Source organism: Motacilla alba, chromosome 12 (assembly GCF_015832195.1).
Source record: "Motacilla alba alba isolate MOTALB_02 chromosome 12, Motacilla_alba_V1.0_pri, whole genome shotgun sequence".
Taxonomy (NCBI): domain Eukaryota; kingdom Metazoa; phylum Chordata; class Aves; order Passeriformes; family Motacillidae; genus Motacilla; species Motacilla alba.
Window position 1 is genome coordinate 11,016,282 of NC_052027.1, and position 21,747 is coordinate 11,038,028.

Sequence of the window (21,747 nt, forward strand, 5' to 3'; positions counted from 1 at the left end):
GTCTGAGTGGTGAGGGACCAAAATAATCAGAAAAATTCACAATTTTTCTCCTGTTTGCAGTTTTTGATTGCTAAAAAATTCTGTTAAAAGGCAAAGTTCTGCACAGTGCAGGAGTCAATACCGTGTCACTTCCCTTGGCTATCACCCACAGGTGGAAAAATTTTCAGAAAATGAAACCCCAAGAACCCACAACCCCTGTTTAAACCCCCTTCACTGAACGCAGAGGGTGAGAGAAACCTAGTGGCCTCAGCCTGAAGGTTTTTAGGCTGTGAAATCTGCCTGGCTCAGAGAACAGTCTGGAATTCAAATGTGGGCTTTGGGGACCTTCAGAGCCAAACTCCGCAGCTCTGCTCTGTCCAAATGGTCCCAGGCTATCCCCCTGATGGGCATGGCACCAGGAGGGATCCCCTCTGCCCAGATGGCAGCAATGGGGCTTTTTCCCTCCTCCCACCCTCACAGACATCTTTGCTAATCCAGCCTCAGGGGCAGAAAGGCTGAGCAGCCAGGCTGGGGAGTAGCACTGGGTCTGACCAGAGGGCTTGTCAAAGTTTTCCAGGAGACATCAGCAGCTCTTTAAGCTCCTTGACAGCCAGGATAACAAACTGTGTCTGTGGACCTCTGGGGATCCAGGGTGGAATTAAGATGGGTAATGAATAGAGCCATTTTTCAGGGGATTGAAGCTGCAGGAAGGGCAGTGGGCAAAAGGTGCTGGAGAGGCACACGGGGCAGGGACACAGGGTGGCACAGGGGCTGTACCAGGATGGCAGCATTCCTTCACTCCTGGCTCTGCCTGGAAAGGAAAGCACTTTGCCAGAACAGCTTCCATCCTCTGCCTGCTGCAACAGGCCCCCTCCGGATCACGGTGCCCACAAAGAGGCAAAGCAGCCCCTCTGTCCAGCCCACCACGCTCATGTTGCTGGGGATTTGCTGGCAGAGGCATTGCCAGGCTGGCAGCACCACTGCTCATTTCAGTAAGAAGGGGATCTTCTTGGAGGGGATCAGGAGAAAAAGGAGCCTGGGAATACCCTCACTTTCCCAGCCTGTCACACTGGCAGTGATGCACGCCTCGGTTTGGGAGGAGCTTTGATGGGATGGGTGCTGGGAGCTGTGGGTGTGGGAGAGGCTCTGGGGACCCCTGCCAGGTCTGTGACAGGAGATTGGTCTGGACATCAGTGCCAGCACACAGGAGCCAGGGAAGGACACACAGCCACCATGGGGAATGACAGACACCCAGTGGGATGGCTCGCTCTGCTCTTCTCAAAGCTGCCCCCCAGCTCCCCAAAGACCCGCCCGTCCCGATGACCGTGTATGCACCAGCCGACAAATGATGCGCACCAGCCCATCCCCGGGGGCCGGGGAGGTCCTGCAGAGATCCCCTCCGGCCATACCTGCTCCAGCTGAGCTCCTTCCCAGCTCCTTCATCCCTCAGCCCTGTGACTCATGACGGTGCTTAATTAGCAGGATGCCTGATGCAGACACCTGTCAACTCCTCCGAGACAACCAGCATTTCACGTTAGCTGCCCCGGGGCTGTTCGGCAGGAACAGCTCGCTCTCCTATTGATATTCCTTCATCTCAGCCTATTTTCCAAGCCGTCAAGCTGCCATCTCAACCCTCCCAGGCCTGGCAGAGCTGGGGAAAGCAGCCTCATGTCCGTCAGCTCCTAGACTTTGATCCCCCCTCAGCAGCCCCTCAGGAGTGCTGGAACCGCTTTGTGCCTCCCCTGGCAGCCTGACACCCCTGCACAAGGTGCACCAAGCACAGACTTAGAGTCAGGGCAATGTTGAAGACAGGGAAAAGGTCACTGCCCCATTCCTCAGGTCCACCAAGTCTCCAAGATGCACTACCATGGACTCCTCCCCTGTCCTGCCACAGCCTGCTGTACTGCTGTTCATTCCCAACTGCTCCAACCCTCCCTGCCAGGGTCAGCTGAGGACCATTTCCAGGGAGCAGATCCACCTCCTCCCTCACTCTCAGGATCATGTGTCACTGTCCACTTCCCAAAGGCTTTCTGGTCCTCCACCAGTGCAGGGAGCAGAGATTCTGAGCTGAGCGTGTGTGGGCACAAGGGAAGGCTGCAGCAGCCTTGGAGCATCCCCCCTGCATTTCATCCACAGAGAGAAGGCAGAAAATGGCACTACCAAAACCAGATGATGCATCAGTCAGACAAAACTTCAGGCTGTAGCTCCCTCCACTCCTAGGTGCCAGGCTCCATTTCTAGGATGGCTGTTTTGACCATGACTCAAGTCATGGAAAGATCGACCCCAAATCATCTGGTGGCTCAAAAATTCACCTTTGTCACATGGAACAAGTGGGTGGGACATGAGACATCAAGGAGTCCCTTCCCTTTCTCGAGTACCCATGTAAAATTAAAATGGACAAGGAAGAAGCTGCTGTAAATAATGCATTCATGGTGCACTACACAGCTTCAGGAGCACATATTCATTGTCTAGTCTTATTTAAAGAAACCCAGCCCTTCCTGAGTCATTAAAAATGTATCCTGGTTTCAGCTTCATCCCATATACACTCACCACTGTGAAGCAGGTGGTTCAGTGGCTATTTTGATGCTTTCCCTCTCTCAGCTGGGCCTGGGCAGCCCCATGCTGTTACAAGTGAGGCCTCTGGGTCACATGAAAAATTCACACACTTGGCATCAGGCATTTTCCATCCCTGTGCTCTTGCTCCTCCCTCACACCTGGGCCCACAGACCCACTCTGTGTCACTGCCTCCCAGACCCCAGCAGCATCCTCTGAGCTGATAAGGATGCTATGAGAACTGCTGAGCCCTGGTCTGGCCACTGCATCCATCCCACTGCCTTCTCCCCATCTCCCTCTTGCCAGTCCTAGCTCTCCTTCACATATTCCTCTTGCTCATGCCCTGCAGCTCCTCCTCACAAGTGCCTACCCCCACCCCTGGCAGGACAGACAGACACCCTGGGGTGCTCTCACCAGCCCAAAGGCAGAGCCACCAAACCACACTCAGCCCATCTCTCTGTCAGAGAGAGCTTGTGGGCGACCACGAGTGGGGGCATGACCAGAGCTCAGCCTGGGGCAGAGGCCTTATTCACATTATTGCAGCATCCTCCTCGTCTGGGAAGTGCTGAAAGCAATCCCCAGGTGGGATAAGCTGGCAGCATGGCCTGGGCACCCACCTGTGTGCACACAGCCAGCCTGGGCACCCCTGGATCCTCTGCCTCTCCCCCGCCCTGGAAGAGCTCCTCCAGAGACTCTGCAGGGAAACCTGGGAGATAACGTGTGCCTGCGACATCAGCAATTAAGGAACATTAATTATAATAATAATAATTATCACAAAATAGCATTTTTATGGCACAATATTATGCTGAAAGATTTATAACATACCGAATCATGAGATTCGTAATTAAAGTTATTTTAGTTTCTAATTTTCCTTTAATTCTATTCCAATAAAAGATAGGATAAATATACCTTAAAAAATCTGCAGAAACCATTATTTAAGAAAATTTCTCTATATAACAGGGATGTTATATTGCAGCACAGAGATCTCTTGAGGAGCACCATGAACCTTGGTGAGGAAGAAATGCTCAGGCCTGTGAAATACCAAGTGCCACGTGCCACTGCCCCAGGGCAGCAGGACACTGAGGCCTGAGGGTACCTGTGGCCTCTTGGCCTGAGCTTCCTGGCTGTGAGCCCTGCTGAGGTGGGTCTGTATCCATTGTGTTCCTTCTGTTTCTGAGATGCAGGAACTGGAGAGCCCGGTACCCCCAAGGCAGCCAGAGGAAGAGCTGAGCTGGGTTTGCTGCTGACATCACTGCCAGAGGAATCCTGGCATCACTGCTATGAGCATAGTGGTGCTGGGATGGAGCAGGGATGTTTCACTTTGGCTCTGACTTCAGTCTGTGCACCTGTAACAGTGCTCGGAGAGAGGGCACAAAGAGAGGACCCAAATCCCAGAAATCTGTGGGAACATTATTATTTACTAAGGTGGTTTTTACTGAATTGAAACCCAGCCTGCAGTTGTTCTGATGAAAGTTCATCACCACAGTAAGAAAAGGGGCAGGGGAGGGAAGAAAAAGAGGGAAATTCTTTTAGACATGGTCAAAGGTCTACATCTTGGAAGAAAGATTACCATTGTAAAAGGATTTTTCAGTTCCCATTTGCGAACAAACCCCATAACATTAACCAAGTCAAAATCGCAATACAAAGCCTGATGCTTGCCACAGCAGCCCACTCTGACTGCCCCCTACCTTGCAGCGCAGGAATCCTGAGTAACAATTGTACCCCCCTGCTCCAAGATGCATCTTAGGATCGCAGGTTCTCCACCCAAACAAACAAGTCCAGACTCTGCTCTGCTGAGCCCACACTGTTGTAAGCCTGCTGGACCTGCACCACCAGCTGGACTCATGTGGGTTCATGCATCCCCACCTCGTGCTTCCCTGCATTAGGAGACCTGGGGTCACCATCAGCTGGTCCCAGACCCACTGGCCTGGGGGCTGCACCCCACTTTCCCTGCCAACACCAAATGGCACAACAGGAGGGCTGGGAAATGGATGAGCTGATGGGCTTGGGAGACCGTTCCCCTCCACACCATCCCCACGTACCAGGCATCCCTGGCTGTACCCTGGGAAAACCATCATGGGGTACAGGCATCACATCCAGCCTCAGGAGCCGGCACAGAGCAGCTGGCACATCATGTCCCACACTGGTTATACTCATTTGCCTGAAAGCCAGAGGATGTGCCACCACCCCTTGCTGCCCTTAAGCAGCCCCCTCCTCCTGAGCCCAGCTGTGGTCTAAGGCTGGGGCAGCTCCTCTCAGGGATGGAGAAGCCACAGGGCAGGCAAGGGCAGCCCCTGCCCAAAGCAGGCAGCACGGCCGACTGCCTCCGAGCCCAGCCTGAGCCCCGCTCCCCCAGGAGCCCCCTGGGACTTAACTCCTCCATAATTAATTTGAGTGGCTCTGTGCTGCCCACTGGGCCTGCCCAGCACAGATTACTCACCTCGCTGCAAACACAGGGAACATTAAGAATGAGTCCGGAAGATGAGAGGTCTTGGCTCCCTGACAGCCCCTAACTGATGGCTGCTTTGGGAGGCAGCTGAGGCAGCACCAGCTCTCAGAAGAGCAGCAGGTCTGCCAGAGGGTGATCCCAGCACCCACATTTCCACAAGGCTGGGAGGGAGACAGGAACTGCCCAAAAGGTGAGCAGGAACGGTGGGGTGTGCATTTGAGGGAAGGGTGAAGGCTTTAACTAGAAGAGATGCCCATGTTGCCAGTAAGGTCTTTAATTGATTCTGGGAGAGTGATTTCTAAATTACATCCTGACGTGTACACTGCAATCGATAAATGCATTAAGGAAGGAGCCTGCATGCCCTGGGTTGTGCTGCTCCACGCCATTCCCACAGCCCAGACCCTGCTCCCTGCCCCTGCAGCCACAGAGGAATCCCTGTGAGCAGCAGGGCTGGGTGCTGCAGCACCTGGGGATGTGCCCCACTGAGCATCCCTCTCCAAGCAGGTTCCCCCACACCTTGGAAGGATGCAAGCATCCCAAAACACTGACTTTTCCAAGGATTAGTGCCACAATTTGACAGCAGAGACAGAATGCTGTACCAGGATGGGGCTTCCACTGCAGCCTTGAGCTCCTGCTCTTACCCTGCTCTCCATCTCCTGGGTACTTCTCACAAGCTAATTCCATCTGGAAAACCAAGAGTGAGGCAGAGTGGTCCTTTCCATAAGGATGTGTCAAAAATCCTGAAGAGCTTGGCTGCCTGCCTATTTTAAGATGACAGGTTTAGGAAAGGGTTTACCATCTTTAGGAAGGGTTTAGCTTCTTTAGTTTGAAGGAGCTGCCTGGAAGTTCCTGCTCTGCCTGCACAAACCCCTGGCACATCCCTGCTGCCTGAAGAGAGAGATGGAAGCTACAAAAACAAAAGCAAATACAAACACTTCAGCCTATTTATTAAAAAAGTTTACAAAATGATGAGTGAAAGACAGCTAATGATGCATCGTATAGTTAGTGCCAGGAAAAACATTACAAATTAAAGTCCTCAAATATGAAAAGAATCAACATTTAATAAGACAGTTAATATATGTTATTTAAATGTCACTTCATTATTAAAAGTGTATATTTTTTAGGTTTAATAACCATGTAATTGAGGCATCCTTTCTATAGTTAAGCCTTGGCAAATATGTTTTTCATAATTAGCCAGTATTTATTTAACATGCAATAACCATCCCATTAAATTTAATGACTTCAATTAATAGGTACAAAGGGGCCTTTTTTAATGTCAATATGTATTCCTAAAGCCACTTCCCGATGCAGTGTCGTGAGGAAGCTCAGCCACCTGGGGGTGACCAGGGAGGGCAGGCCCCTGAGCCGAGCCAAGCCACGGGGCTCTGCTGGTGCCTCATTGCAGGAATGGGGACACGCAGGCGTGGAGGGAGCGCTGCCTGTCCCAGCCAGGGCTTGGGGGTCACAAAGAAGGGGATGCCAGCAGAAACCCTGCGGGGTCCCTCTGCGGGGACCCAGCCCATCCTTGCTGGCACTCCTCACCCCACAAGCCCTACTGTTGGGAGCGAGGCTGAAGGGCAATATCTTGGGGCAGTGAGGCAGCAGAGGCTCTCACTGACGCGGTCAGAGCTGAGCCCTGTAGCCCACATTAGAGAAGAGCCCAGGGTAAATTAACTCCTTTAACGAACCAGCCAGTCCAGAGTTATTAACTGGCTCGTAATAAACCCCAGCACGACGCCGTGCCTGCTGCAATGCCACTGGGCTGTAGAGCCCCACTCCATGAGAAAGGAAAGCCCCATCCTGCAGACATGAACCACCTCTAGAGCCCATGCACCTCCCTGGCCCTTGGCAGGGGCTTTGCTGTCACTTCCCAAGATCCCTGCAACCCCGTGAGTTCTCCTGCCTCCCTCAACCCTGGCAGGACCCCTAAATGCCTCTTCCCCATCCTTTGGGCCCTGCTGTCCCCTTGAACCTCAGCCCACATGCCAGGGACTTGGATTTGTCTGAGGGCAGAAGCACCTGAGGAATAGAGGGGGGAAGCAAACTCAGGAACACAGAGGCAACCCCTTGGAAAGCAAGATCGCTGCTTGTGGGAAGCAGCACGCCAGAAACACATCACCTCTGAGCTCTGTCAAAGGTGCTGGAGTTCAGAACCACAGCAGCCAGTCCCAGGGCAGGCTGCAAGTGAGGTGCTCCCCCAGGGACCCCAAAATGCCAATGGCCAAGGCCAGCAGCCAGCATGCCCCCCTGGCTTGCCCTGGGTGCAGCTGGGGGAACCCTTGTGCTTCCCTGCACCCCGGTGGTCACCTCACCTGAGGAAGAGATGCCAGCTGCAGGCAGCAGGTCAGGTCACATCCTCCTGACGTGCAAACAGTAAGATCATGTTGGAAGTGTTCACAGCAGCCAGGGCACTCTGAGGAGGTGATTGCAATCTTCACTTTTCTTTTCCAGTTGTTTTGGGTCCGGACAAGGCTTAAGAGACACTAAATCCTTGAAGGCAAATGTTTATAGATTGGGTTATACCTCTGGCTGTGCTGACCTAGGCTCAGCATGACTTGGATCACCCTAGGACAGAGATCCAGCTCTAGACGAACCAACATCTCCAAAAATGCTCAGCACATGGCCCTGGGGCTTTTCTTGTACCCCCAAATTATTCCTCCCTCTTCCAGCCTTTCCCATCAGGACATGACAGGGGCTGTGGGGCAGCCACCATCTCACTGCCTCAGTGTCCCTGGCACCTCCTTCCCCAGCTAAAACCCTCTGAGGCCATTTGCAAGGAATGGTCAAAACACAGCAAGGCTCGAGCAGATTGGGGGAGCATATGTCTCCACACATATCCCAGGGCATGGAGAGAGATGCCAGCAGCACTCCCAGCCTCCGCTGGGCACCGCACCGGCTGCCGGCGCTCGCCGCCCCATGTGCAGCGAGGCACACGGTTCAGCAGTGATCAGTGAATCCCAATTAATTGCGGTATCGGTATTTAAGGGAGCCCATTGTGACAAGGCTGCCATGAGCTGGCTGCAGCCATCTGCTCCCCCGGCCTGGGGACCCTGATGCCCGTGGGGGATGGACCAGCGATGTCTGACTGCCACCCTCTCCTCCCTGCAGCTCGGCTGGGTAGCCTGGCCAGGATGGTTTGCAGAGCCGATGGGGTTATTTAGAGCCTCAAACCAGGCACGGGCTCCCATCGGCGCCGCTGCCAACCGGCGAACAGCTGCCTGCACCGGTGTGGCCATAAATTACCCGCGGAGCCATTGGGGACCCGCACCGGAGGGCAGGCGGCAGCGGCTGCAGCCCCGCTCAGGAGCCCGGAGCAGGCAATGAATCCTCGTTAGCGGCTGACGGGGAGATGGGCTGGCTGCTCCTGCAGCGGGGCTCTCTCCCCCTTTGTACCCCTCCTTCCCCAGTGTCCTCCTCCCTGCGCAACTCCTCCTTCGCCTGTCCCGCCTCCTCTCCTCTTCTATTCCAAGTTAGCCTTGTTTCCTCCTGCCCCTCTCCAGCCTTTCGTTCCCCCTGCCCTGCCAGCATTGCGCTCCAAAGCTGCTCCGTGGCGCTGCTCCCGTCCCCAAAGCCGTGACAAACCACAGGGGCACCCTCAGGGCCCGGCCCCACACTGCTGCAGCTCGCTGGGCACGGGCAGAGTGCAGCCCGGCCAGGACAGCCCAGCAATGCTGAGAAGGGACGTGTCATCCCCAGTGTGACATCCCTGGAGCAAGCAAATGCCGCTTCTCACACAGCAGATGGCAAATCCTACAGCAGGGAGGGGAAGAGGGGTGCCCATTAGCACCCCCAGCTATCGCCTTAACTCTGCATCTCCCTTCTCAGGGCTGGGAGCCAGCGCCAGGCTCCCAGGCTCTCCCCTCCACCACTCTCTTCTTGCCAGCTCCAGACATCCCCAAGGACACCCCACACAGCCAGGGACCAACTTCTGACTCGTGTCCCCAGCCCTCTGCACCCCAGTCCATCAGTCATTGCTCCAAGAGGAACCACGAAACTGCAGCAAAAAAGGACCTGATTTTAAAGAAAATAACAATTCTAGAATAAATAAATAAATAACAAGCCCAAGCACAAGTCTGCTTTTAAATTCAAATGTGCAATATGGCCCAGAGCCTCAGAGCCAGAAGGAAACTACAGATTTGGGCAAGGAAACAGAGAATATTTCACTTCAGCTCAGTCCAAGCCGTCATGATTTACCCAGAAGCGAGAGAGGTGGGGAGAATGCTGCTCCCTGGGCGCTCGGCAGCTTCCTCATTCACCCCCATGCTCTCCACTCCCGAGCTGCTGCCCCTGGACTTAAAAGGTTCCTCCAGACTCTCACATCCTGCCTCAGCTCCCCATCATGTCCCACCTATTCCACGTCAGGGTCACGGCTGTGCCAGGATGGGGAGTTCTCCCTGGGGCTCCTGTTGGAACTTCCAGGTCCATGGACATCATGGTCCTGCCCTGCTGGGACCCAGGACCCTGCAGCCCCAGCGTGACACCAACCAGGACCCAACACCCAGCCCTGTGCAGGGGTTCTCTGGAGTCACAGACATGCCAGCGGCCACCGTGGTGGCTGTCCAGCTCAGGATGGGCATCCTGGGACAGCAACACCAGGACCTTCTCTCTCTCTACACCTACCTGACAGGAGGTTGTAGCCAGGTGGGGGTCAGTCTCCTCTCCCAGGCAACAAGTGACAGAACAAGAGGAAACAGCCTCAAGTTGCACCAGGGGAGGTTTAGATTGGATATGAGAGAAAAATTTTTCACTGAAAGGGCTGTCAAGCAGTGGAATAGGCTGCCCAGGGAGTCTCTCTCTCGGGCAAGGAAACAGCGAATATTTCACTTCAGCTCAGTCCGAGCCGTCATGGGCATCACCCAGACAACGTCGGGAGCCCGTTCCATCCCCTCGGCACACCCGGGGGCCGCTGCTCGTCCCGCACCAGGCAGGCAGCGGCCGGCTCGGCCGGGCCCCTCCCCGAGATGCGCGCCCAGGGCAGCGGGGACCCGCCCGGCCCCGGCTCCGCCGCTGGCCCCGGCCCGAGGGAGCGGCGGCGGCAGCGCGGGCCGACAGTGCCACCTGCTGCTGCTGCTGCCGGCACCGAGGGACCGAGCGAGGGACCGGGCGAGGCACGGAGCCAGGCACGGAGCCAGGGACGCTCGGACCCCGGTCCTCGCCGGCTCGGGGCGCTCCGCATCCCTGGGCAGCGCGGGGTGCTGGGGACCGGAACGGGATGTCCCGCACGGGGGAGGCGACAGGAGGTGACAGCGAGCCCGGAGCAAGGCGAAAAGTCACCATAAATCCCCAGACCTGTTTTCCCAGCGCCAGCAGATGCCCGAAGCGCAGCACCATGAACCCCGCACCGGGTGCGAGGACAAAGCGGGGAAGGGCGCAAGGGGCGCGGTGGTGGCCAGGGCCATGTCTGGGACGGAGGAGCTGCAGGGCCCCGGGTCCAAAGCCCCGACACCCCGGCGCGGATGCGTTACCCAGGCCAGAGCATTCCTACAGCCACAGCCCGAGAATGACCCTTCGTGCTCCGCACTGGGGGGCTGAGGGACCTGCTCCCACTCCTGCTGGCACTGAGGATATTCCTGGAGCTGGGAACAGGAGCTCCCCTGAAAACAATACAGCTTCCCCTAAAACCATGGGGACAATACCATAGGGCATCAGCCCTGAGCAAAAAGAGCAAAGTGGGGTGCAGGGTTGGCTCCTGAGGGGTGTGAAGGCGTATGGGAGGTGTCAGACATGAGACATGGCGTGTCACCATGTCACCCATCCCTGCACGCGGCCGCCAGGGCATTCCGGCCCTGACACAATAATCCAGGGATACAAAGGCTGCAAACTGCTGTGACATCTCCACGCCCCTATGGCACACGCACATCATCCACAGCAAACACGGGGAGAAAGGTGGGGACCAACCACGGGGTGTGAGGAAATCTGCTTCACAAATTACCGTTAGTACCAAATGTCCCTTCTTATCAAGACTGGACGGGTATTCAATTTTCTCTTCAAACGCCTGCCTTCTGAAATGGTAATAGAATTTCAAATCTAGGGGAAAAGGGAGGAGAAAAACTGAATATGCAAGGATTAACAATGAGAGAGACAAAGAAAGAAATAATACCAAAAAAATATAGTCAGAGCCTTTGCAGGAATTAATTAAATACAAATATAAAGAGAAAATTAAGTCTCATGCTTAGGAGGGGGGAGAAAAGGGATATTTTCCGAGTTTAATTAACCTTTTTTTGCCAAGAACAATGAAGAGGAAGGGGGAAGGGAGGGAGAGGAGAGCAGAAACTCCTAATTGTTTTGCCTTGCAGGAGATAATTACAGGAGCCAGCCAGGTCAGGGTCTGCCCACACGGGTTTGGGGTGTGCGGGTCTGGCTCGTGCACGTCCTGGGATTGTGTGCACATAATAGCTCATTTGTTGGCTCTGACTGGGACATCGATTGGGAGGAGCAAAGGCAGAGCTGGGGAGAGCCATGGTCTTGCAGATACCAGGGAGCTCAAGAGGGGACATGTCCTTTCAGCAGGGCCATTGGAAAGGGGAAAAGGTTGAGCATCACTGGGAGGCGGCCATAGTGGCTGCCAGGGCTGTGCGACAACCTCCGTCCCCACACTCCTAAATATTTTGTTTGCAGGTTTGATATCTGTGGTGCTCAGAGGCATCAGTCACAGGGTGACAGCTGGGGGGTCTGGTGGGTTTTAGAAGCAGCTGTTGCAAAATTAATGGTCTTTGTCACCACTGGCCCCTCCTGGGGAAAGTAGAGGATCCAGGCAGTGGTGGCAGGATGAAAAGTGACAGCCCAAGGAAAGGAAAAGTGATGCTGATGTTTGCATGAGCACCTGCCTCCAGGTCCTTGCTCCAATGCCTCTCTTCTCTACTGCTGGCCACATGGGAACTGTTTGGCCACAGCCTGAACTCCAAAAGATGGGAAGTGACAGATTTGGAGAGCAGGACCTCTGCAAACATGACCAGCAGGTCAACACTGCGCCCAGCTGTAAGGAGCAGCATTGCCTCTGGGCACTGCCAGCCACACAGGCTTACACCTGCCAGCAGCACAATGACACTCACACAACCCCAGGGACCAGGAGCGATGGAAATGGGCCACAGGCCTCTCCAACAAGGGGTGATGGACACCACCATCCTCCTCCTCTGGTGCCTGTGCTGGGGCTGCTTCCAGGAGCTGCTCCTGGAGGGAAGCACAGAGCTTTGCGGCCAGGGTGCTTCCTGCAAGATGCCTGAGGCACTGTCACAAACAAGTTGCAGGATGCTTTTCATTGCTTCTTTTTAATGCCTTGGTGCCACGGGGTCAGGAGTGGTCAGGACCTGTCTCTAATTCCAGCTGGGTGAGGCAGAAACTTCCCAAGGATTGTCACACGTAACATCTTTGTGCCACTGCCCATGGAGGTGTCCTCTACCCCTGCATCACACATTCTCCCAGATCAGTGCAAAGCCCCCTCCCTGCCTCCAGCCCCACCTCACCATGGTCACTCCACCACCATCACCTGGGTGCTCAGGTGGGCCATGGAGAAGCCAGGGTTCTGCCCTCCTGGAGGAGGCTGCAGGCAGCAGAGCTGGCTCTCCAGCAAGGACCAGCTGCTCGGAAGTTTCAGTTGGATGACAGAGGGAAAAAAATCATCATTCCCAGGCAAGCAGATCCTGAAAGGCAGAAGCGGAAGACATGGACCTCTGCAGAGGTCTGGCCTTGCCAGCACAGCATTACCCAGGACAGGCTACAGATTATCTGGGAAGCAGGACAAGGTGATTAGTAAGTTAAAATCAACACCAGCAAGTGTTTATTTAGCAAACACAACTCCTTATCTGTCCAGGAATAGATTGCAAAATTATTCAAGAGTCTTCGGTGTAAATTATTCTCAGTATAAAAATTGTTTAAATTGCAAGCTGGGAATATTACTGTGAAGTGTACAAGGTATGTGGTAAATTATGCAACCTATTTATGTAATTTATAAATTGAGTTACATAAATTAGCTACACCAGGTACACCATGAATGTCAAATTGTATTGTGACTCAATTGTCACAATAATGGCTCAGCATCAGATTAGCTCGAGGAATAATCCAGACAGTACAAAGTCTGGATGTTACAAATAAATAAATATAAATATCAAACTGTACACTAACAGCTCAAACTAGAAAGTCATTAGCATTAATAAAGTGCAGTCACTCAATTACTTGTCAGGGGAAGTAAAATGAGGCAGAGTCAGCAGGATCAGTTTGCTTGTCAGTTTGCACAGCTGTGCCCACAGTCAGGGCCCTGCAAAGTGCTTTAGGGAAGGCAGAAAGTACCTAAGGCTTCTCCAAAAGTCCCTGTCTCACTCCTGGGGTAGGGAGTGTCTCTGTTAACAGTAAGGGGCTACAGAACCACTGCTGACTTTGCATTTAGAAGTTTGGACTAAGGGCACCGTTACAGGGCTTGATACACTGTGCACAGGTCCATGGGAAAGTCCATTAATTTATGGCACAGCTCTGAGACTCACCTGCCATACTCAATCACACAAATTTTCAGGGCTTGGCAAATCCTTAGAAAACCTGAACCAAGGCCAATAGTTAAGTTCCCATGTTAAGAGTCAAAGGTACATTTTCAACCACTCCTTTTCCCTGAGCACTTCCTCTTCACTCCCATAAACTACTCCATCCCCAGGGTTCAACACAGGAGGGAAAACCCTGGGCCAGGCACAGCCTCTTTGGACACACACACCCCACAAGAGGGAAGGTGCTTCTCCCGCAGTCAGCAGGTAGAGATTTGATACAACTTTAAAAACCTGGAAAGGACTTTTGGGAGAACATGTAGGGATATACAGCAACAATAAGAAATACTGACTGGTTTATAAATCACTTAATCCTAAAATCTATGACTGGATGGAAGGGATCTAATTCTTGTGGACCAGATGGAGCAAGGAGAGCACAGAGAGCCAGGAGCTCTCCCCAGGGAGCCCCGTGGGCAGGAGCAGGGCTGAGCCACCTTTGATGCTTTTTGCTCCATGGTCCACATTCTCAAAGGACAGTGAAAGGCTTCCAAGTTTCAGAAGTTTGCACCTTGTACTCCTCATTAAAATCCCATTTTCTTTCAAGTGGAGAATGGCAGAATTCTGCCCTCCTGGGAGCAGCTGTTGTCATCTGCATGCTCAGGAGTGCTGCAAGGTCTGTAGAGCTCCCAGCCTCAGGGTGACTGCAAAGAGATCTGGAGCACAATTCTCTTGAGTACAATAAAGAAAACCTCCCTGTAATGGGTGTGCTTGGCTTTTGTAGAGCTGAGTTTGGACCTCCAATCCCATGAGGTGAACACTGGTTGGCAGTGACCAAGTTGACAGCCAGAAGAATGGTATAGATCGCCTTAAATTCATGGTGTGCACGTGGGCCTCATTTTTCTGCGCAGTTCCTTGCAGCTTTGAATGAAGTTTTTTTTCCCCAGAACCACACTTTGAAACATCAACCCATCAGTCACAAAGAAGCAAATGTATCTCTTTCTCCTGCTGCTACATTTGGATACTGTCACCTCAGCACTGGATTCCTGTTACCTAGAGAGACCTAATCACATTCGTTGCCTCAAAGTAGCCTCAAGTAAAACTCCTTGAGCTTCGGATCAGCAGCGAGCAGTACAGGACCACCTGCAGCCTCAGCAGAGGACATCTGCTTTGTTTCCCGAGAAGCTGAAGAGCCAGACCCTGCTGGCCGAGGGTACTTTCCACAGATAATCAGCTCAGACTCTAAAGCATGAACCCTTTTCTTGATCTGTTTGGCCACAGACTAAATGGCAACCCTTTCCTTCAGACAGCAAAGTTCCTTTTTCCTAGCACGGGCACATGCGGCCAATGAGCAGCTGGGTGGAACCAACAGCTGGCACTGAGGTTTCACAGCTGGATATTAAATACATTACTGTGGATATTCTGTTTTGTAAACCACCCTCCACTTTGGGAATGTAAACTTCAGGATACCAGAAGGCACTATATAAGAATAACTAGAATGGAGCCTTCAAACAAATGGATTAGTATTTTCTCTTTTTGTAGCCTCTTTACCTTAAAGACCCCACAGCACTGCACAAGCACCTGATGTAAGTCTGGAAGAAGCCCAGAACACAGATAATTCCACTGCCTTCAGCTTGCTCTGTGTTTGGACACCCCTGTGAGCTTTCTCACTGTACACTTGCCACTGAGATGCAGCGACAGAACTGTACTGGGGAGCAGGCACCCAGCCTATGTGGCCACCACAGACCCCCAGTGTGATCCATTTAATCCAGTAAATTCCAATCCAAGGAAGTTGCCAATAGCTGGCAAGAGCACTCTGGAAGATAAAGAGTAGAGGGGAAAAAAGTCCCAGCACAGAACTTGCTTATTTTCCTTTGCAAAAGAAAAATAAGTAAGGATTAAAGGGACTACAAAGGCTGTTTCAGTGACACAGTCCACAAAGAACAATTTCCCTGCCTTTTGTAATCTTTTATTTTGGCTGGTATGATTTAAGCTAAGTCCTGAACTGCCATTTCCCCTCTGTCTCATTAAGAGCTGCAAAGCTCCACTGCAGTCACTGGCCAGGCTTCTTCAGCAGTTAAAAGGCTACTACAGGAAAAGTAAAGATTTAATTTTTAAAAAGTCATGTTCACACATGGCTTTATCAAATGGCAAGAGTTCAAATCTCTCCCTTGGTTCAGCCACTTGGAGGAGGACTGCAGGCAGCACTGGCAGAGTTCCTGTTTACTTGTTTTATGATGGTTGTAACGAGGAAGCCATTAAATTAATAGCCGTGCTTTATTTTTAATGTTATGTTTAGCTAATCCTGACTTACAGCGGCACTCCCCACTCACAGAAAATAAAAATCAAACTCACTATGATGGTGGACTCCACCACCAAGAAAATGGGTACAGTGGGATGTTCAAGAGGTCACAGAAGGGAAAAAATAACATCCTTTTCATTCCTCCTGAGGGAGTGTCACTCACGTCCTCCGCTGGTGGCCATTGGAGAGATTAACTCAGACTGTTCAAGGACTAAATATCACAAAAGCTCTGCCCCACTGGCAAGGAGGAGATGCCCACCCAGAGACTCTAGCAGAGCTGCTCATGTACAGATGCACATGCAGAAAGCACAGCTGGAGTTTCTGGTCTTAAACACTGAAGGTAACTTTTTAATTCTGTAGAGCAGGCAGCAGGAAATGTACAGGACTGAACTGCATGCACCAGTTTGCCAAAAACGTTAGCACTAGATGGAATGAAGACAATTTACCCTGCAGCTGTCACCCCAAAATCAACTCAGTATTCAAAAAGGATTTGAAACTAAGCTTTCAGGGATCCATAAGGAGGTGAACAGATTCTAACTCCTCAAAAAGATCCAAGTGAGCCCAAGGGCTTTGTTTCAATTCATGTCAATTAGCAAACCTGCTCCAAAGATACAAGAAATTATTTTTAAACACACTTTCTGAAAACAAAGGAAGATGCAAAGTAGGAACCACAATGAGATTCCAGGTCCCTGCTGCCTCTTCTCCTACACTCCCTGGGACAGCAGGCCTGCCATGCAATAGCTCCCATACAGAACAACACAGGGCAGCAGGAACCAGACAAGTGCTATCAACATCTCGTAGCAAATGGCACAAACGAAATGGCTGGATAAAGAACAAGCTATTCCAATGAGGGCAACCAGGGAGAGCATCTAATTTAGGCCATTCACAAGGGGAAATCAGCTACAGGAGCAGTTTGTTACATAGCCCTGAGGGAACAATTGATTTCAACTTGGAAAGAAAAGTTTGTGTGCTGTTCTCCCTAGGAAGATGACAGAGGAAAGTTCCCTGCCATGCTCTGACCTCTATAAAAAGTCTGAAAGAGCACACGTGTCATTAAATCCAAGACACACTTTTGACTGGGAGCTCTCCTGAGACCAGTGGCTGCTCCATTTGCTTCCTCTGGCTTTGCCCCAGGCTGCAAAACACCACCCTGCCAGCACAATTACACACCAGAGTGGGAGATGGAGGGGAAGCATTACTGGCCTGAACAGCCTCAGCTCAAAGGTGATACAGCCCAATCACCTCAATCCACACCAACCTTCACTGCCCCAAGGAATCAAGAACAGGGGAAGTGAGGGGAACCCAACACACACCAAGAGCAGAGTGATAGGGCTGACAAGGCAGGCGAGTCAGTTCAGGAATATCACATCCAGCTCTGGACAAGGATAAAACCCATATGAATGGGAGCAGGTGTGGGGTTGCATGTCACAGGACACTGAACAGCTCCCATGGGTTCCAAAAAAGGGATGATAACAGCCCACTGGGAGGGCACAAGACAAGAGAAGAAAAAGGTGGTCTGGAGACATATACAAGACTGGCAATGAAGCACCTGAGGGAGTCAGACACAAACAATTTATCAACAAGTTACAGACAAACACTTTTAACCAGTTTGGAAATAAAAAATAACAAGAACTTGAAAGACAAATTGAAAAATTCTGCTTGGAAAAGGAGCACACAGCATGAGATCACAGGACTCAGCAGACTATAAAATAGGAAATGAGACTTACTCTTCTCCCCCTACAGCTACACAAAACCCTCCTACATAGATTACAGACACACTTGGCAATTGCCTTCCTCCTCCCGCCTCTCCTGTTATGGACAAGGCAGAGAAGGTAGCTGCATAAATGCAGAGAGGATATTAGATAAAGCATCTTGCAAAGTCGAGTGTGAAATATTAACAGCAGGAGGCAACGGGTTGAGTTTTTATGCAAGATCACAAATTTGGTGCTTGGAGTGCCGGTGATGTTCTCGCACACTGGAATCTGAAAGTGCTGCATGTTGAATGTTTCATTTACAAACATTCTGAGGCCTACTGGAAATTTTTTATCAGTTCTGTTATTTCCTGTATCTTGTCTAACTTCTCTGGTTTTGTTCTTTTCCCTTCCTGCAATGCTAAGAAATTATGCATGAATAAAAAGGTTGTTCTTTCCATTCATCTGGCAAGTTTTAAAACAATTCATACTCTTAAAGCAGGCACTCTGCAAGCTGTATTTTCACATGAAATTACCCCAATTGTGCGCACTGCATCCAAATCACCGGATGCATTTGTACACAAAATTACCCAGCTTGCAGAGAACTGCAATAAGCAGGCAAGCAAAATGGACATGCACTGCTCAGCTGAAGGGAGCACTGTGCTGCACCTGGCCACGGGAAGGTTTGGTTTTAGTTGTGAAACAGGTATTCCTGGTCACAAAAGAGCTGCTTTGTATCCAGCACGTGCAGCACAGGCAGCAGCATGACTGGCTGCCTCTACCCCTCCTCAAAGTTGCCTTTGGAGGAAACTGCCTCTAATTCAGCTTCCACAATAGATTCAGACCTTGTTTATCCTGCTGCCCTAGTTGTCCATTAATGCCAGCTGTGGTGGTAGCAGTGTGGAAAGGACATCCATTCAACACTGGACACCGGGCTCCAGGAATAATGATCTCTGCCACTCTGGAGCATAACTGACACCTGCTGTCACAATCTTGCACAGAAACAAAATTGCTCTGAATATCCCACAAGGAGTCAAGGAGAAACAAGGAGAGGGAGCCTAGGAGAAGGTGCAGGGCTTCTTCCTTCTTTTCAAGGACCTTGGTACTGCAGAAGCAGCAAAGATGAGGGGGAAGAGAAAACGTTCACTCAAGAAGCTCTGTTTGTTACCTGCACATTTTTTACTTGGATAGCAGCTGAGACTCTGCAACTGAACTTCACCTTCAGCAGTTTCTTATTAACATCCCTGGTGATTGTATTTTCCCCCAGGCTCAGGTGTCTGAGCTGGTGATTAGGGCAAAGCAGCAACAAAATTGCTCCTGGGCACTAGGAAACACCAAAGGAAAGGCAGATGGGGCCACAGTCCCCATGGACATGAGCACCAAGAAGTTTGTAGACATTTAGCACAGAGTAAGCTAAAATCAAACCCAACCCAGCAGGACACAGGAGTTTCTCACTTCAAAGCTGTGCCACAAATGAATGTCTGTCCTCAGAAACTTTTGGAGACAGAGTTAGGCAAGCCAGTATTGAAGTGTAGTGACAGGTAAGAGGTGTATTTTCAGCTAACAATCAAGCAGTCCCTCATCTGGAGGTACTGGATGGCCTTTGAGTGCCACTTTGTCCTTGCTGGGCTGCAAACAGCCGCAGTGCACCTGGCCAACATTAGCTGTAGCTGTTCCATTTATGATTTTATGGCTGATTCCCCCCCACCCCCATCGAGTTCACTGTCTGAATGATCACATCTGTTTATGTTCCACAGACACCTGTGTATCTTGAGATGACAGCAACTCCCTGAATGCTGTAATCAGTTATTTCTCAACAGAGGAATTGCCAATTTGGTAAATAAAGCTCATTATAAAAGAACATGAAAATGTATTACAGTTGCCTAACAGAGAAAATTGCCCAGCGCCACCAAATAATCAGCCCTGGCATCACAGTCCCCCCCAATTTAGGGCAACTGAAATAATAACATGCAAATTACTCATGCAAGGCAATGCTGGATAGGGGCAAGAGGAAAATGAGGAAGAGACAAAATACACACTTTTCTCTTCAGACCAACAGTAATTTCAAACCTAGTCAGGGAGAGACCTTGGTGCTCTAAATCTCTGCCTGCAGAGTCAGAGGTTCTGTGGCTACCCCAAGCAGATCCAAAAGCTGGCAACAGCAGCAAAAGCCCACCCAGTACTGCTCTAACAGATCTGGGGGCACTAATTGTCCTACTTTGTTTTGGAAAACTTGCTCTTTCTCCCCTAGGGACAGCAAGTTTGACCTACACAAAGATGCAGAGCTGGAATTTTTGCAAGATCTGAGACTAACAGAGATAAGCCATGCGTAAGCAAACATCACTTCTGAGGATGAAAAGTGTTGTGGCATCAGCTCTCAATAAGAAGGAAAGGCATTTTGTTGCAGTAATGGAGATGTAAAGCACTAAGTTGCTGTCTAAAGGAAAAAGAGACGAAGCAGAATATAACACAGAAAACAATTCTCAGCCCCCCTCATCCATTTTCATAAACACTGCATTAAACTCTGACACGACCTCCAAAAATCCATGTTCACATTCTTCAAAAACTGTCAGATACAGTCAGAGAGGACAGAGGAAGCTAATGCTGCCAGACAGAGAAGCTGCACACAGAGAAAAGGAGTGAGGTTACCAAACCAGACCTGCTCCCCTGGTTTGCTGACAGGCCTTCTGCAATTCTGCCACACCCACCTCTAGGAGAGTAAGATTCCAGATGCACCCAGCTTCCTCCATTCCTCGCAGCAAGGAGAGGGCTCAACACAGAGCACAAGGATGAAAGGGACAGTGGTTTAAGGCAGGCACAGCAGGAACTGCACACAAGAGCTTGTGAAAAGAAAGATAATTTGGGCTCTGCAGCCAGCAGGCAAAGGTTTTTCCAGTATGATTCCACACCACCAGGTCCCTTCAGCCAGGACTTTGTAACCAAGTGCTTTCCAATAAGGCAGTCATCCTGGGACCAAATGAACACGTTGTGTGATTTATAAACTGTGACTTGAAATACTGCTATTCCTCACACTCATTTGGAGTTTTTGTTGGCATGGGCAATAGGCGGAAAACAGCAGTTTACAAACTCATGGGACTGAAATATCTCACAGCACACAGTGACTGTTAAACACTTTATTGTTTAGGAGGGAACCTTGGAAGGGAAGGAATGTGCCTGCTGGTGTAACCAATGGGAGCATGCTAGGAACAGTTAATCCTAACAAGCTACTCAGGGTTACTTCCAAATACTTGGGACCCCTTTCTCCAGAGCAAACAAACAGAGGCAACAGCTCCTGAAACTCAGACGTAGGTTGGTGAAACCAAAGTTAGAACTGGGTGAACCAGGCTTGTGTTGGAGCAAGACCCTAAGCTACAAGCGACGCTGGAAGCACCTGCGGTCAACACAATTCTTTACATTGCAAAACAATGAAAACAAACTATAGCATCCCCTGCTCCTGGGACCCTTCTCCCAACCCCAGGAACATCCACCGAGTCTGATACATGCAGGCAGTTAGAAGAGGAATCATGTTGTATTGTCTTGGTCATGGAGGGCAGAAGGCACTGGTTTTGGTCAGTGTCTGTCCAGAAGGATGCTGGAGCTTCCAAGGGCGTCCATGGTCCCTGTCCTCTGCTCTTTGGCAGATGATGTTTATCCAGAATTAACAAACAATTCCTGGAGAAAAAAGGAGACAAAAAGAAAAGGCAGTAAGCTAGTTATGCAGCTGTTGACATGGGAATGTTAACATCAGAAATGAAAGAGTAGCGCTGGCAGGGTGAAAATCCCTCAGGAAAATCTTCAGGTTTCACCTACTGTAAGATAATACCATAAGATATTCAAGGGGAGAGGAGTGTGGAAGCCAGCAAGCAGCTCATGATACCAAACATAAGGCTGATTCTGTGATCAAGAGCACATGGTCAGTTGCAACAATCAGGATTGTGAATCCACTGGCCTACAGTCAGAGAGAACAGCTGTGGCTTCAGGTAAGCCTTGGAGCAGTGAGTAACTGCAACCCCACACCAAGTCCTGCCTCAGCACAGGAGCACTTTGATTAGCTGCCATCAAACACAAAGACACAAAGACAAAGACACACACACACACACACACATACACACTCCCCATTCTCTCATCCTGGAACAGGATCAATATAAGACCACCAGAGAAGTGAGAAGAAGAAAGATGGGGACTCAGAGACCACCCTAACTCCTGACATATCTGACAGCCTTTATCCTGTTAAGACCCAAGCCCTCCTAAAATTCAAAGCAAAATCACATCTGCTTTGCCCCCACAGAAATCTACTAAGTGGTACTT

The 21,747-nt window shown here is 50.9% G+C and overlaps 1 protein-coding gene across 5 annotated transcripts in view; it reads right to left on the reverse strand.

The window, feature by feature from the left end:
• Positions 1-20,558: 20,558 nt before the first annotated feature.
• The window catches only part of CHCHD6 (coiled-coil-helix-coiled-coil-helix domain containing 6), a 109,899-nt gene continuing 108,710 nt past the window's right edge, over positions 20,559-21,747 (reverse strand). For all 5 annotated transcript variants that reach the window (XM_038148783.1, XM_038148777.1, XM_038148778.1 and 2 more), the window contains one exon: positions 20,559-21,111. In XM_038148783.1, coding sequence (XP_038004711.1) covers positions 21,088-21,111 — 24 coding nt within the window. In that variant the 3' untranslated portion in view covers positions 20,559-21,087. The remainder of the gene's footprint in view (positions 21,112-21,747) is intronic.